The sequence below is a fragment of the Rhinatrema bivittatum genome, chromosome 6, assembly GCF_901001135.1.
Source record: "Rhinatrema bivittatum chromosome 6, aRhiBiv1.1, whole genome shotgun sequence".
NCBI lineage: Eukaryota > Metazoa > Chordata > Amphibia > Gymnophiona > Rhinatrematidae > Rhinatrema > Rhinatrema bivittatum.
Genome location: NC_042620.1, coordinates 316,926,442 through 316,943,083, shown reverse-complemented (window position 1 = coordinate 316,943,083; position 16,642 = coordinate 316,926,442). Strand labels below are relative to the sequence as shown.

Below are 16,642 nucleotides of genomic sequence, written 5' to 3'. Positions count from 1 at the left end.
GCAAACGATACCAGAGTCAGGCAGGCAGAAGTCAGGAACCAGGCAGGCAGATAAACGATACCAGAGTCAGGCAGGCAGAAGTCAGGAACCAGGCAGGCAGATAAACGATGGCAACTAGCACTCCGAAGAGAAACCTCGTTGCAAGGCGAATTGCAACTTCAAAAGTCCCGGCTTAAATCCCCTGCTCAATCAGCTGACGTCAAAAGAGGCGTGTCTGCACATCCGGGTGCAGACGCCTCAAAACACGGCTCCTCGCGCGTGCGCGTACCAGGGCTGGGGGGAGGAGTTCCTGACGGCGTCTCCACGAGGAGACGCCGCTGCCATGCGGCCCTGGAGGCCAGAAACCCGGCGGTTCGCGGCGCCACGGAGGAAGGTAAGAGCCCGGTCACTAGGCTAGTGACCGGGATCGTAACAGTACCCCCCACTTTACGCCCCCTCTTTAAAGGACCGGGCCTTCCAGGGTTGTCCAAGTGAAATTGGGACAGCAGAGTCTTATCCAGGATGTTCCGCGCAGGTTCCCAGGAATCTTCCTCCGGACCACAGCCTTCCCAGGCTAGCAAATATTCCCACCGACGATTGTGAAATCGTACGTCCCGTACCTCGTGTACTTGATAGACCGGATCCCCAGGAGACGATGCTGAGACATCATCCGGAGTGAGGTGATGATAACGTGAGTGGACCACAGGTTTTAACAGGGACACATGAAATACATTGTGAATGCGCAATGATGATGGCAGTCGAAGTCTGTAGGATACCAATCCAATACGTTCTGCCACTGGAAATGGACCACAGAATTTAGGAGCCAACTTGCGAGAGTAACCTGAAAGGTGCAAATTCTTGGTACTTAACCATACTTTAGTACCAGGTAGTAGTGTCGGAGCAGCCCGTCTATGACGATTCGCTGTTGTCTGTGCTTTCTGTGCTGCAGACGAAAGACGATGCTGAAGTGACGACCATAGGTGACGAAATTGAGTTGCTGTTGACTGAGCCGCAGGAGATGCCACCTCCACTGGAACTGGGACAGGAGGTTTGAGATGATGACCAAAAACCGTTTGAAAAGGTGATTGGCCCGTGACAGAGTGTTCATGGTTATTATATGCAAATTCTGCCCAAGGCAACAACGCCACCCAATTATCTCTTTTCTCAGAAATGAAACTGTGGAGAAAAGACTTGAGAGACCGATTCATTCTCTCCGTCTGTCCATTACTCTGGGGGTGAAAAGCGGTGGAGAAATTCAACTGAACCCCGAACTGTTTGCAAAGGGCTCGCCAATAGCGAGCTGTAAACTGAGGTCCACGGTCAGAGACTATACTTTGTGGAAGACCATGGACTCGAAAGATGTGTTGTACGAACAGCTTTGCTAACTCAGGTGCAGAAGGCAGTTTGTCCAGTGGTACGAGATGTACCATTTTAGAAAAACGGTCCACAATAACCCAAATTACAGTCTTACCCTCTGAAGGAGGGAGATCTACCACAAAGTCTGTGGCAATGTGTGTCCATGGTTCTGTGGCAATGGGTAACGGTTGTAGCAGGCCCCAAGGTCGACCAGAAAGTGGCTTTTGCCTGGCACATACTGGGCAAGATGCCACGTATTCCTGAACGTCCTGACGTACCCGAGGCCACCAGTAGAATCGATTCAAAAGAGTGAGAGTTCTTACTCGGCCGGCATGACCTCCTGTGAGGGAGTCGTGAGCCCACTCCAGAACCTTCCTTCGGTCTCGTCGAGGTACTACTACTCGTCCTTGCTGAGATACACTAGTGCAGTCAAGAGAAATCCTGGCTGGGTCAATGATATACTGTGGAGAGTCACTCCTTTCCTCAAGGATGGTGTTACGGGACAGAGCATCGGCTCGGATGTTCTTAGCGGCGGGTCGGTACTTGAGGATAAAATCGAACCGACTAAAGAACAATGACCATCTCGCCTGCCTGGGATTGAGGCGTTGGGCTTGGGAAAGAAACTCCAGGTTCTTATGGTCGGTGTACACCGTGATTTGGTGCTGAGCTCCTTCTAGCCACTGCCTCCATGCCTCAAACGCCAACTTGATGGCGAGAAGTTCTTTATCGCCGATACCGTAATTATTTTCGGCAGGAGTGAATCTCTTCGAGAAATACGAGCATGGGAGTAGAGTTCCTGCACTAGAGTGCTGAGAAAGTACTGCACCTACCGCCACACTGGACGCATCTACCTCCACTATGAAGGGACGTGACGGATCAGGGTGTCGTAGGCAAGTATCCAACAGAAACGCGTCCTTTAAATCTTGAAACGCTTTACAAGCCTCCGCAGACCAGTGGCGAACATCCGCTCCTTTCCTTGTTAAGGCTGTCAAAGGTGCCACCAGCCGGGAGTATCCTGGAATAAAGTGTCTGTAAAAGTTGGCGAAGCCCAGAAAGCGTTGCAACGCCTTTAATCCTGTAGGCTGAGGCCACTTCTTGATGGCCGAAACCTTCTCTGGGTCCATGCAAAATCCTGTGGCAGACACGATATACCCTAAGAAAGGCAAAGAGTCCTGCTCAAAGAGACATTTTTCCAGTTTGGCGTAAAGGTGCTGGTCTCGGAGAATCTGAAGAACTTGCCGGACCTGTCGGCGATGAGAATCCAAATCTTGGGAAAATATGAGAACATCATCCAGATAGACAATGACACAAGTGTTTAGCAGTTCCCTAAGAATCTCATTCATGAGATGCTGGAATACGGCAGGAGCATTGCACAAGCCGAATGGCATAACCAGATATTCGTAGTGCCCGTCCCGGGTGTTGAAAGCAGTCTTCCACTCATCCCCGGGACGGATGCGCACTAGATTGTAGGCTCCTCTTAGGTCCAGTTTGGTAAAAACTCGAGCCCCCTGGAGTCTGTCCAAAAGTTCTGGGATCAAGGGTAACGGGTAGCGGTTCTTTTTTGTAATCCTATTTAAACCACGGTAGTCGATGCAAGGACGTAAAGATCCGTCCTTTTTGGCTACAAAAAAGAATCCCGCCCCTGCAGAAGACTTAGACTGACGTATAAACCCCTTAGCGAGGTTCTCCTTAATATAATCGGACATGGCTTTAGTCTCTGGTTGGGATAAAGGATACACCCTACCCCGGGGTGGTGTAGTACCGGGAAGAAGCTCGATGGCACAGTCGAAGGGACGGTGTTGTGGCAGCAACTCCGCCTTTTCCTTAGAAAATACATCGGAAAACTCACTGTACTCCGCCGGAAGAATTGGCCCCGCATGTGCCAGAGTAATGGGAGAACTCCCAGTAGTAGTAATGCAGGACTGGAAGCACTGTGGACTCCATTGAGCAATCTGTAAATTGTCCCAGTGAATTATAGGAGAGTGTTGCTGTAACCACGGTAGGCCAAGAACTATAGGATGTACCGACTTTTCCAAGACCAGGAACGAGATCACTTCGCTGTGGAACAGGCCGGTCTGGAGAGAAATCGGAGCTGTAACCAAGGAGATACTCCCGGCCAATGGGGTCCCTTGAATGGAGGTGACTCGCAAGGAGGGCTCCCGAGGTTGAGTAGCTATTTGCAGGCGCTCAACCAGAGACTGAGCAATGAAGTTTCCTCCAGCCCCTGAGTCGATCAGAGCCCGAGTTTCAAAAGACTCCTCGGGAAATTTTAAAGTTACCGGTACCGTACATTGAGGAGCAGCGTTCAAACAGCCCAGGGGACACTCCTCCCTTACTCCTAGGCGTGAGCGTTTCCCGGCCGTTCTTTGCAATTAGACAGGAAATGTCCTTTCCCGCCGCAATACAAACACAGACCTTGTGTCCTGCGGCGGCGCTTCTCCTCCTCAGTCAGGGTAGTTCTTCCCAGCTGCATTGGCTCATCAGAAGATGGTGTTGCGGTAGCCCCCGTAGACCGGGGAACAGAGGCAAGAGGTCTCGACGAGACCGGTGCTAGTGGCGACATGCGCCGTAGTGGGCGTACCTCTCTAGCCCGCTGTTGCAACCGCTGATCAATGCGTCTAGCAAGCTCTATGAGAGCATTGAGATCTTCAGGGAGCTCTCTGGCGGCAAGAATGTCCTTAATCCGGCCTGCTAGACCCTCAAGAAAAATTCCCCGAAGGGCATCATCTCGCCACCCCACCTCAAGCGCCAGGGTGCGGAACTCCAGAGCGTACTCCGCCAGTGTGCGTGGTCCTTGGCGAATTTGCAAGGGCTCCGAAGTCGCTGAAGTTTGGCGAGCAGGCTCATCGAACGCGGCCCTGAACTCAGCCACAAAGAGGTCCAGACTCGAGAGAGCGGCATCATTCTTCTCCCACATAGGAGATGCCCAATTCAGTGCCTTGTCATCCAGCAGGGAGAAAATGTACGCCACCTTGACTGCATCAGTAGGAAACTGATTGGGAAGTAAGGCGAACCGCACATAGCACTGATTGAGAAATCCACGGCAAGCTTTGGCATCCCCAGCATAACGAGAAGGAGCAGGCAGCTGGGTCTGAGTCTGGAATGTGACTACTGGAGCCGGAACCGGAGGCGGAGCCTGTCCAGGAGGTTCATTGTCCATTCGAGTAGCCATGCGCTCAACCGTGGCTACTAACGAATCCAACACCTGTTGCTGCTGCACCAGGCGTTGTGCCAACCCAGGAATGGCCTGAAGCCCAGCGAGATCTGCCGGATCCATGGCCTTGCAAACTGTTGTGATTGACCAATCCGAAAGTGGATCCTTGGGCCGACCGCCGGAGGGAGACGGACGGGAGGCAGACTAGATGAAACGATGAATCTTCACCTGGAAACCCGTGACCCCTCCAGAGGAGCTGTAGAGGCCCGGGTCGCTAGGGCTTAGGAGTCTTCGCCCTGGAAGCCCGAGATCCCCCCAGGAGGAGCCTGTAGGGACCCGGACCGCTGGGTCTTAGGTGATAACAGAAGAATCCAAGGAAGCGATACGAACCGGGGTACAAGCAGGCAGAGAGCGGAGTCAGGCAGGCAGAGATCAGGAACCAGGCAGGCAAACGATACCAGAGTCAGGCAGGCAGAAGTCAGAAACCAGGCAGGCAGATAAACGATACCAGAGTCAGGCAGGCAGAAGTCAGGAACTAGGCAGGCAGATAAACGATACCAGAGTCAGGCAGGCAGAAGTCAGGAACCAGGCAGGCAGATAAACGATGGCAACTAGCACTCCGAAGAGAAACCTCGTTGCAAGGCGAATTGCAACTTCAAAAGTCCCGGCTTAAATCCCCTGCTCAATCAGCTGACGTCAAAAGAGGCGTGTCTGCACATCCGGGTGCAGACGCCTCAAAACACGGCTCCTCACGCGCACGCGTACCAGGGCTGGGGGGAGGAGTTCCTGACGGCGTCTCCACGAGGAGACGCCGCTGCCATGCGGCCCTGGAGGCCAGAAACCCGGCGGTTCGCGGCGCCACGGAGGAAGGTAAGAGCCCGGTCACTAGGCTAGTGACCGGGATCGTAACACAATTCTGCCAGAGTGATTAAAAAGGAAGTGGGGACCCGATAAGGGGTTTGACGGTGATTTAAGGTTTCTTCAACAATCCTTAGTGCCTCTACCTGTGGAATGTTTGTATACAGGGAGACTATGTCAAAAGTTACAAAGAAAAATCCGGTAGGTGGAACAGGTGTATTGTCTAGAATAGTGATCAGGTGGGAAGAATCACGAATGTATGATGAAATTTGCGGGACCCAAGGTTTTAAAAATAGATCCACAAACTGTGATAATGGCTCAAGGACTGACCCAATTCCAGCCACAATAGGTCGACCTGGGGGTTTGTCTAAAGTTGTATGCACTTTAGGTAAAGTGTAAAAGACTGGTATTTGGGGAAATTCAGTCACCTGTCTGCAGTCAAGATGGACGCGCTCCCTGCCATTTTTGAAACTGCTCTGCATTCAGGTATGCGATTTATTTGAATCTGAAATAGTATTAACATGTCGGCTTTGTCCAGCTTATGTCCTAACCTTTGTATGTTTATTTACAGTGCTTTGATAACCTTGTTGCTCCCCCCCGATGCAGCCCTTGGCGAAACACGGGACCGTGTCGGGGGACGCGGTCTATACTGTGGTGTGATTGCAAGTCAGTGGAGTTGCCATTCAAAAAAGAATTAAAAATTTCAGGCTCCTTAGAGCTGTTTGGATTTACCTTGTGGTTTGGACTTACTTTCTTCTACACTCTCGTGTTTGGATATTATTGAAGTGCAGTTCTCCTGCTCTGTGGTGTTTTTGGGTAATTGAAATCTCCCATTATTATTCCACTGCCAAATAGGTTTGCTTCCCTGATTTCTTTTACCATTTCATTATCTGTCTGACTATTTTGTCCAGGTGGACGGTAGTATACTCCTATCACTATACTCTTACCCAACACACATGGGATTTCTACCCATATAGATTCTATTGAGCATTTAGTCTCTTGTATGATCTTTATCCTGTTGGACTCTATACACTCCCGGACATAAAGTGCCACACCCCCGCCAAGTTGATTCTCCCTATCATTGCGATATAATTTGTACCCTGATATAGCACTGACCCATTGGTTATCCTCATTCCATCAAGTTTCTGTGATGCCAATTATGTCAATCTAATCATTTGCTGCTATACACTCTAACTCTCCCATCTTACTTCTTAGACTTCTGGCATTGGCATACAGACATTTCAAAGTGTGTTTTTTGTTTTAACAACCTGCTTTGCAGTTGTTTGGGATAATTCGGAAATCATTAGCTTTGGTGATTTTTTACATATAGGCATATGGACTATGTTTGCTTTTAATGGAACCTCTCTGTTGGGATGCCCTAACTCTCCTGTTTCATTAGTATCCTTCAAGGATACATTTCTTCGAACCATGCACTGCTGAGTGACTGTCGGTTTTCCCCCTTGTTCTAGTTTAAAAGCTGCTCAATCTCCTTTTTGAAAGTTAGTGCCAGCAGCTTGGTTCTACTCTGGTTAAGGTGGAGCCCATCCTTTCGGAAAAGTCTCTCCTTTCCCCAAATGTTTCCCCAGTTCCTTACAAAGCTGAATCACTCTTCCCTGCACCATCGTCTCATCCATGCATTGAAACTCTGGAGCTCTGCCTGCCTCTGGGGACCTGCACGTGGAACAGGAAGCATTTCAGAGAATGCCACCCTGGAGGTTCTGGATTTTAGCTTCCTACCTAAAACCCTAAATTTGACTTCCAGAACCTCTCTCCCACATTTTCCTATGTCGTTGGTGCCCACATGTACCACGACAGCTGGCTCCTGCTAAGAGAGAGGTCCTCGCCTTATTATAATAGGCTCTGACATCCACCCATGAGATGATATTTATTGGTAGATGTTGGAGCCCCTATAATAAGGCGAGGGCCTGCTTTGCAAAGGAGCTGACCCAAAAATGGCCCGCATAAAATGTTCTCCTGTAGGTTACTACATACCACTAGGAGATAAAAATAAATGCAAAGAAGGTTTCCTCCCTACCTATGGTGATAGCTTGTACCAGGCACTTTTGGTTACGTCCCAGGCCATTCATTGCCTTAGCCCCTGCTGCTCTTCATCAGCACTCCCTGAGCAGCCCCTTGACCAGTAGGCACCCATGCAGGACCTGCAGTTTAAAACTGATAATGCCCCCTTGTCACCCCACGGATATGGCACATCAGCAAGCTGCAGTTTAACTGCAGATTGTACACACTTTTACATTGTTCACAAATATAGCTGTACACCTCTCATTTCACAGTTATGTACGTTTCTGACAGATTGCACAATGCTGCCTTTTACCCATAGTGATAGCTGACCTTCAGGAAAAGCAGTTTAAATGCAGTTTGGTGTCAAAATCAAGGCTGGTTCAAGGGTTTGAGGCACTCTAAGCAAACACCAGTTTAGCCCCCTGTCCCCATTAACTTTCATGTCCACAGGCCACCCCTCCCTTGAGATTTTGATAATTAAACTCACCAGTCATGATGACCCCCATCAACTCTCCTCGCAGAACCATCCTGTCAAAACACATAATTGAACAAGGAGGATAATTTTCAAAAGTCATTTATGGGGGTACACACCAATTTACCCGGGTAAAAGAGCTTTTTGAAAATTGCTCATCCTAAAATTATGCTCATACTTTTCTTTTGAAAATTAGTGCAAAGCATATAGTTTTGAAAATTACCTCATACTTTTAAATATAAAAACCTTTGTTTCATATGTATGTGTGTGTGTGTGTATATATACCAAAAAATCAGGTAATATGTAATTATAAAGAGTGCTCAACAAACAAACCCAAATACACAAAAGCACTGATGTAAGTGGAACTTGTAATATTAAACAAAACTCTCTCTAATACAATTCTGACATAGATCACATTACAATAGTCTTATTTCAATATAGACTGCCTTGCTCTAGTATTTTATTTGTTTTGAACAAATGTTAATAAAGTTGTATTTTTTTTTAATATTACAAGTTCCCCTTACATCAGTGCTTTTGTTCTACTCCTTTGGAGTGTATTTGGGTTTATATATATGTATATCTATATATATATCTATATATATATATAGATATATATACAAAATACAAATATGTTTTAGAAATCATGCCACAGTGTTTGATGAATGTTATCTGTGATTTTCTACCAAAGCATATAGTTTTGAAAATTGCTTCATACTTTTAAATATAAAAAACTTAGTTTCATATGTTTTAGAAATGTCACAGTGTCTGATGAATGTGTTATCTGTGATTTTTGGGGGTATACTAAATTAAAAGAAATGCGTACCACATTGGCTGAATACAGTAAAATGATTTGCTGTCCTCTCTGGCTGGGCCGAACTAGGATGTTTTCCCTTACACTATACAAAAACATTTCACATTTGTTTGTCACTCAGTAACAATTACACAAACTCCCTCCATTACCAGGCACATTGTGAACTAACTCAAAACCTTGCAAAACAGTCACTCAGAACATATATAGAAAATCTCTCATACCAAAACAAAATATCATTAAGTCACAGAACTCAGACAGCCACAACCATACTATAAAAAATTAACATTGTAAATATTACATCGGCCCTAGAATAGCATTTCTGTTTTTTTCCAGCAAAGAAAAAGCATTGCATGGTCATTACAACAATTTGTTTAGAACCACATGATCACTCACATGCCTTGTGATTTTGAACAAGTTGCTTTAGGTCCTATTGTCTCAGGTGCCCATTTATAAATTTTCAAAGCAGTTCTGTGCCTAAAATTAGCATATACACATGTAAGTAGCTTGTATTTGCACGTTATTTTATAAACATCAAAAGTGCACACATATTTTTGGTTTTGCACAAACATTTACCTGCGCAAAAAAGGGATGGTCTGGGGGCATACAAGGCAGGGGCCAAGATGTTTGCACATAAATTGCTATTTGATAAGAGATTTATGCAGATATATTAGTCAACTTATTCACACGATTTTACACATGCCAATTAACTAGTGCAATTGATATCACTCATCTGTTGACTGCCATTTTTGGGTGGGAGTCTGGCTGAACTGGAGGAAGTCCAGGGTGATGTAGTGGGAGGGGCTCAGTGAACTGAAGACAGACTGGGAAAACTGATGGAGGTATCGTCAAACTGGTAAGTTCAAGTACATGCACATATTTGAATGTATACCTAACCCCGTGTGTAAATCAGGGCTTTATGCATACAAGTTATTTTTTTCACATGTAAAATATATGCTTATGTTTATAAACTAGTTAATATGCGCACTTTCAATACATTGCAAATATTCACGCATACTGAAACATACACATATTTGTTGGGGGTCAGATATATGTGTATTTTATAATATGTGGACCATGTACACATAGATTTTTATACTATTGTACATCTCTGCACACCCATATACATGCATATATGAAGTTGCACGGAGATGTTTGAAAGTTATCTTATTGGACTGTAAACTGTTTGGGACAAGGATTTATTCTACCAGCATTTTTAAAATGCTGCAAGCTGCCTTGAGCATTATTTGGAAAGGCAGACTAAAAATTCAAATGTATTATTAGCAATACATCTCCTATTGGGAAAATAGAACAAGCTGGAGTACGCAAACATTATACAGTAGCAAAATACTTCATGTTGGTCATACACAGAATAAGGGAGTAATTTTCAAAGGTGTTATGCACGTAAATGTAACATACTATTGTAGCAATTTTCAAAAAGCCCACTTACTCGAGTAAAGTGCATTTACACATATAAAACCCAGTTTTACTTTTTAAAATCAGACCCATAGTGAACCACGCATTATAAATAGAAAAATGCAGACAAAACCTGAACTCTTGTCTGCCCTAGGCCCATCCCTCTCCACTCCTGTTCCCTGCAGGACAGGAGGAAGGGGGAATCAACAGAAGGGGAAGAGCAGTATTTGGGAGCAAGGTGGCTCTACCTTGCTGTGCTATGTGTGCTTCAGGCTCACTTCTCTCCTCCTGTTTCCTGCAGCCCTGTCTGGGAAGGGAGGGGGCTAAAGCAGGAAGCAGAGGGCCTTTCTATGCTGCCTGAGATTCAGGGCCCTGTCCAGTAGAGTCATTAGAGCAGAGTCTTTCATCCTCATGCATAGGCCCTGGTGCCACCTTCAAAACTGCTGTTATGAAAGAGCCAATTCTCAATAAAATAGAATGTTGCACTAAAGCAGTTCCATGACGTTTGGTAGGAAGCACACAGTTGTTGAGCAAGCTCACCCTGTTCTTCTTGGGTTACAATAACTAATTTTTGATCTGTCAAATACTTTTTCAACGAAGCTGAAGTAGAGACTTCTTCCTTATACACGTGACAGTTGTTCTCCTCCTCTAACCATCATTGGAATTTTATTCTATGAATCTCCTCTGGGTTGAGGCTGTTCCCTTTCTCCTTTGCCCAGATGTGCTCCTAGTTGCTGAAAATTCTTGCTTCATGGTTGGTTCAGGTGCCATATAAGTAATGTCTACTGCTGCATCCTTGGAGAAGTATGACACTTCACACGGTGATCTTTCCTTCATCTTTTTGTCTGTAGTAAACTCTTGGGACAGGAAAGAATGTTACTTTGCACCTAATTCAGTTGGTCAATGAAAGGATATTGATAGTTGGATGATCTAGAGAGAGTCCCCTTTTCTTTTTGCTAGCATGAGCTTGCATTAAAAAAAAAACTCTTCAAACTCTATTTTACAATAAATAGAAGTTGAAGAGCAAGCTGTCAACTTAGAGTAAAATTCATACTCCTAAACAGAATACAGAATGGTATTAGAGGAAATATTAATCTTTATCATAAAAGGCTGCTTTTAACCTGCCGTTGACATTACCAAAAACAATTCAGTAATTTTGTGAATAGACTTCCCATGTCATACCTCCAAACAATGCAGCAAACAGCTGTTTCTTTCTTTGTATGTTTCTCAGTAGTTACAGCATGCAAGTACAATGAATTTCTTAAAGATTTCATGGATATGAAGCCAGTTTGAAAAGCTTTTGAAAACAGAAGCACACTGATTTTACAATCTAGCTTTTCTGTTTTTCTTGTGCAGCGCCAAACCCGCCATCTGTGAGAGAAGAACTTTGTACAGCTTCCCATGACACCATCACAGTTCACTGGATCTCTGAGGATGAGTTCAGTGTTGGCTCCTATGAACTCCAATACACCATCTTCACTGGGCAAGCCAACTTCATCAGTGAGTAGCTGACAGCACTGCTGTGGCTGGATTTTCTTTTCAAGATTATTTAGCTGGTAACTGATAGCAACACCAAAATATCACTGCTTAGATTTTGATTGATGGATTTTGCTTTTTTTTTATTCTCTCTTTAATAAATAGCTCAGTCTATGTAGTAACTTTGCCACATATTGTTTATTTTTATTTTTTGGTTTCATCAGACCTTACTCCTGTTTTTAGTAAGACTATTCTCTTATTTTGTGCCAGTGGGGAACTTTTGAGTTACCCAGACAAACTCTGAGATTTGTCTGGGTAAGTTATTGCCCAGTTAAATTTAACTGGTAGAAAGAGGCAGGGCAGGGAGCACTTTGGAGCGTGGCTGAAAGTTATTTGGCTGGCGCCGATATTCAGCGCGAGTCAGACAAACTTACCAAGATAAGTCTAAAGTTATCCAGATGTATTCAGTGGAATACTTACCTAGCTAGGTTTCACTGAATATTCGGCTAAAGTTCCCCGGTCCCTGGATTATTCAATATATACCTCTAAATGCTGATTCTGTACTGGAGTTCACCATAACTAAACTTGTTTCATTTTTATTTATCCCTGCAACAATCTTGAGAAAAGTCCCAAAGCAATTGTGTTTTTGAGGATGCCTGTCTCATCTAATTATCTACCAAATGTTGCCTGAGCAGCAGCTAGGATTAAAGGATCTTTGATGGGCCTCCCTCGTGATTGATGCCTGTCACTGCCTAGTCATTAGGATGCTCCACTATCAAGTAAAAATGATTAGTTTAAACTACAGCAATTTAGAGAACTCCTTCACTATAAATGAGCATCAACTGGTAGAAGAAGATTCTCATGCCAGTCAGATGATAGCTCACAAGTAACGATGTCTCATACACCACAGCACCTGCAGATGCCCTCTGCCACTGCTCAACTTCCAGCTATCTCAAGCTATTCCACCATCCCTTTTATTATTTTATCATATTTCCAGCCAAGGCCTTCCTAAGGAATGAGAGATTAAAGGTCATCTTAAACCTGGGTCGCCTACATGGATGTACATTGTGCTAACGACTAGGCTGTTAGTTAGCCATGAGGCAGTATTTCAGCGTAGAAGTCTAAAAACGTTCCTATGCTAGAGGTTCAGTGACAAACGTGCACTATTATGCAGTGCCACCATATCCCCAATCCTCCTTATGTAGGTGGCAAATCATTGATTTAATGGAGAGTATCATGGCAGAACTCACAAATCTCAGAGGCAGCAGCAAACGGTGGCCGGTAGAGTGTACCCTGTTAGTCATGTGCAAGAGGCATGGCCTTCTGCTTTAACATACATACAAGTCTTTTAAATTTCTAGAAGACGTGACACTTGTTGATTGCTTTGGGTACCATAGCTTGGTCAGAAGGAAAAAGGCAATTTCTCTCAGTCAGCTTAGTGTCCTTGGTGAGAAAGTAAGCTGTTCCTGACTTTTTGAAGCAGAGTTTTGACAGTAAACATAATTTTGTAAGACTATGACTTTGGAGTTGCAATCTGTGTTTTGATTTTCAAGTTCCATCTTTTCCATATAGTAATTAAAAATCACTTTTTAGGTATTCTTTACCAGACACGTTGGAGAACACCTTACATCGGGTCATGATTTAGGAGCTGAGAGCTCTTTCAAACCCTACCACCCTCACCCTCCTGGTTGTACCTACCAACCAGGTAAGAGAGGGAAGATTTGCCCTCCAGGGTCTGTCATAGCTCCTTTAAGGTCTGATTTACTGTTTGTTTTTCATTTTGTGTCTATAGGATGGAAGAAAACCTTCCGTAAATCAAACCTTTAATGTACTGTAGTGAGGTGCGGGCAGGAGCACATGGCCAGCGGCTCCTTCTTGTGTGCAATCAGCAGAATGTCAGCACCCACCTCAGAGTTGCACTTGAAATGCCCAGATCCACACTGTATTTCGTCCTGTGCCCCCTCCCCTCAATCCCCCTTGTCCTCACTCAGTTATTATCTCGCTTTCATATTCCCTCACTTGTCTCCAGAATCTCTCTCTCAACTGCGCTCATCCCCAGTAGACTCTCTCTCGATCTCCCACCCTGTTTCCAGTCTCTTTCATTTTCCTACCACCTCCAATCTCTCTCTCTCATCACTCTACCCTATTCACTGCACTCTTTCAACCCTCCATCCTGTTCACAGTAGTCTCCGTCCCCCACTGTTATCTCCAGCAGTCTCCCTTTTTCTCCCCCATCCTGTTTCCAGTCTGCCTGTCCTGCCCCCAATCTGTATCTGCCCTCCCACGCTCTTTCCAGTTTCTCTCCCAGTCCCCCACCAGGTTCATTCTCAACACCCCTTGTCCCCACCAGTGTCCCTCTCTTTCTCAACACCCCCTCGTTCCCATAAGTCTCAACCATCTCATCCCTAACCCCCATCAGCCAACCATCCGTCAGCCTCCCACCAGGCAACCAGCCCCATTACTCCCAGTCTGCCCCCCCCCCCCCCCCCCCCCCAGCTAACTTAAACCACTGTTGTATTATGTGAGCTTCACTGCCGAAAACTGCATCCTGGTCAATCGTCTAAAGGCAATAAAAACTCAGACTTATACAAAAGAGAAAATATTTGCCATGTTCCTCTAGTTTGTCAAATATAAGTTTCATATTTTGTTCAAACACTGGTGTCAGTCTCAAGTATCACAATACTGAGAGACCCGCATCAGAGTTCGTGCATAACTTGGCTCACACTGAGAGCTATACGGTGCCAGCCGAAAATGAAGAGCTGTTCCAGGGCAGCAGCAGAAATGGCAAGAGCAAGGACATTTAGGGCATGAAACTCCTAGGTGCCAGGATGAAGTTTCCAGGCACCATGGAGACCAGGAGCTCAGGATTTCTTGAGCCCTGCCTTATGTCCGTCTTTGTCCTTTTTCAGTTTATATGCATAACTTCCCATTCTCAGAAAAAAACAATGTGTGAGTTCAGTTGAGACTGAAAAAATAAGTGTGTATGTCAATGTGATACTGTGGGAGTGGCTCGTGGTTAGGAGGGTACCGGAGAACAGAGCAGTCTGGTTTCCAGCCTTTTCTTCACAGAAAGTATTTTATTATTTACATAAAAGCTGAAAAAGTAACAGTCTGCTTACCCCAGCAGTCTCAAAGTAAAATGTTCAAACATACACAGTCTGGTGCAATGACTGCTTTTTCCTCCTCTCCTAAATCCCTCTGTTCCCTCCTTGACCTGCTCTTTTATTCCCCTTCCTAGAGAAACACTCTGTGGCCAGGATTCTCTTCTGGAGTGAACCTTAATGTTGACTGAACTAGATACCAAGAACTGGTCCCTAAAGCTGTTCTGGAGCTCTTTTCTGTATAGTCCTTCACAATCAACTTAAGTGGACATGGATGTCAGGGGCAGCAGAGATCAATCTCGCTGCCCTGGGTGTTCTGAGCCAGGAGATCTTCTAGTGGAGCTACAGTGACTATGGGTCAGCATGAATCCTGTAGAAACTATGAAGCCAAGATAGCGTTTGGGAGACACTCCCCCCCTCCCCCCCCCCCCAGAGCTTTCCTATTGGAACAGCATTAGTTATGTCACAAACTGAGAGCTGTATATTTGGAGCCTAGCCTGACACATCTGTGCTGGTCCAGCAGCCCTCTCAGTATTCGTCCTGCAGAAGTGCTAGCCGTTCAGCTCCTGATTTGCTGTAGCCTTGTTCCTTCTTTTTTACTATGTTCCTGTTTTCTTGACTAGAAATTGTAATCCTGCTCTATAAACCACCCTGCCTGCCAGTCCAGTTTCCGGTATCCTGTTTGTGTCTAGTTCCAGTGTACCTGCCCTACCCCTCCCCGGGGTTTTGGTTTTGTAGGATGAGAAATGTGGAATTGTCTGATCAACTTCTTGTCGAGGATGTTGCTTGCAGGCTCCCAACTATTCTCCTCGGGACCAAATCCCTCCCATGAGATGAGGTACTCCCAGCGCCGTCTGCGTTTTCTTACATCCAGTATATCCTCGACCTGATAAGTGATATCCTCTTCTGCAGAAAGTGGTTGAGGTTCAGGTGCTTTCTTCGAGAATTCAGAGAGGATGAGTGGCTTTTAAAGGGAGACGTGGAAGGCATTGTGGATTCTAAGTGAAGAGGGCAACTGAAGGCTATAGGTGGCAAAGCACTAAAAAAGGTCCAATGTATCTGGGTGCAAATCAAACGGAAGGCAGTTTTAAGCTGTCTCCGGGATGCAGCTGTGGAGCTGCACGGTGATGAGTGTCATAGAACTCCATAGCCTTTTGCCCAGCCTTTTGGAGGAGTTGCTTGGTACGCTCCCAGAGTTGGTGCAGTTCTTGCACCAAAGCCTGTGCTGCGGGAGACGACACCGACAAAGGCACTGGAAGAGGAGACAGAGGTTAACATCCGTAGACGTTTTGTAAAGGTGAAGATCCGGTTGAAGTGGATTGGTGTGAATTTAATGCAAATTCGGCCCAGGGAAGCAACTCGGACCAGTCACTCTGGAGTTAACGTATGCCCGTAGAAACTGTTTTAGCATACAGTTCGTCCTCTCAGTCTGTCCATTGGCCTGCGGATGGTAAGCTGAAGTGAGATCCAGGGATATGTCAAATGTTTTGCATAGGGATCTCCAGAATTTTGCTGTAAATTGGACCCCTCAGTCGGAGAGGATATGTCTTGGCAGGTCATGAAGGCGAAAGACGTGGCGGATGAAGAGCTTTGCTAATTCTGGAGCTGAAGATAACCTGGGTAGTGCCATGAAATGAGCCATCTTTAAAAAGCGATCCACAGTGACCCAGATGGTATTGTTGCTGGTAATGAAATCCATAGCTATATTCGTCTATGGTTTGCTAGGTGCGGGGAATGGCTGAAGAAGTCCCCAGGGACGACCGACCGGTGGTTTTTGTCTAGCGCATGTAGGACACGACTCTACGTAGGTCTGGACGTCTTTCTTCATAGTAGGCCACCAGTAGAACCTTTGCAGAGTGGAAAGTGTTCTGGCTTGTCCACGATGACCTGCGAGCAGAGAGTCATGCACCCATCTGAGGATCTTTCTCATGAGTGCTTGAGGAACCACCATCTTCCCAGCTGGAACTGTGTGGGTAGCAGAGAGGAGTACTCTTGTAGGGTCA

General features: G+C 45.7%; 1 protein-coding gene across 6 annotated transcripts in view; it reads left to right on the top strand.

Moving 5' to 3' along the window:
- The window catches only part of LOC115094464 (probable E3 ubiquitin-protein ligase MID2), an 839,223-nt gene that overhangs the window by 667,290 nt on the left and 155,291 nt on the right, over positions 1 to 16,642 (top strand). For all 6 annotated transcript variants that reach the window (XR_003857558.1, XM_029607549.1, XM_029607550.1 and 3 more), the window contains one exon: positions 11,419 to 11,562. Coding sequence is in view for 5 of the 6 variants with exons in the window: in XM_029607549.1 (XP_029463409.1) it covers positions 11,419 to 11,562 (144 nt within the window). In the remaining variant the exon portion in view is untranslated. The remainder of the gene's footprint in view (positions 1 to 11,418; positions 11,563 to 16,642) is intronic.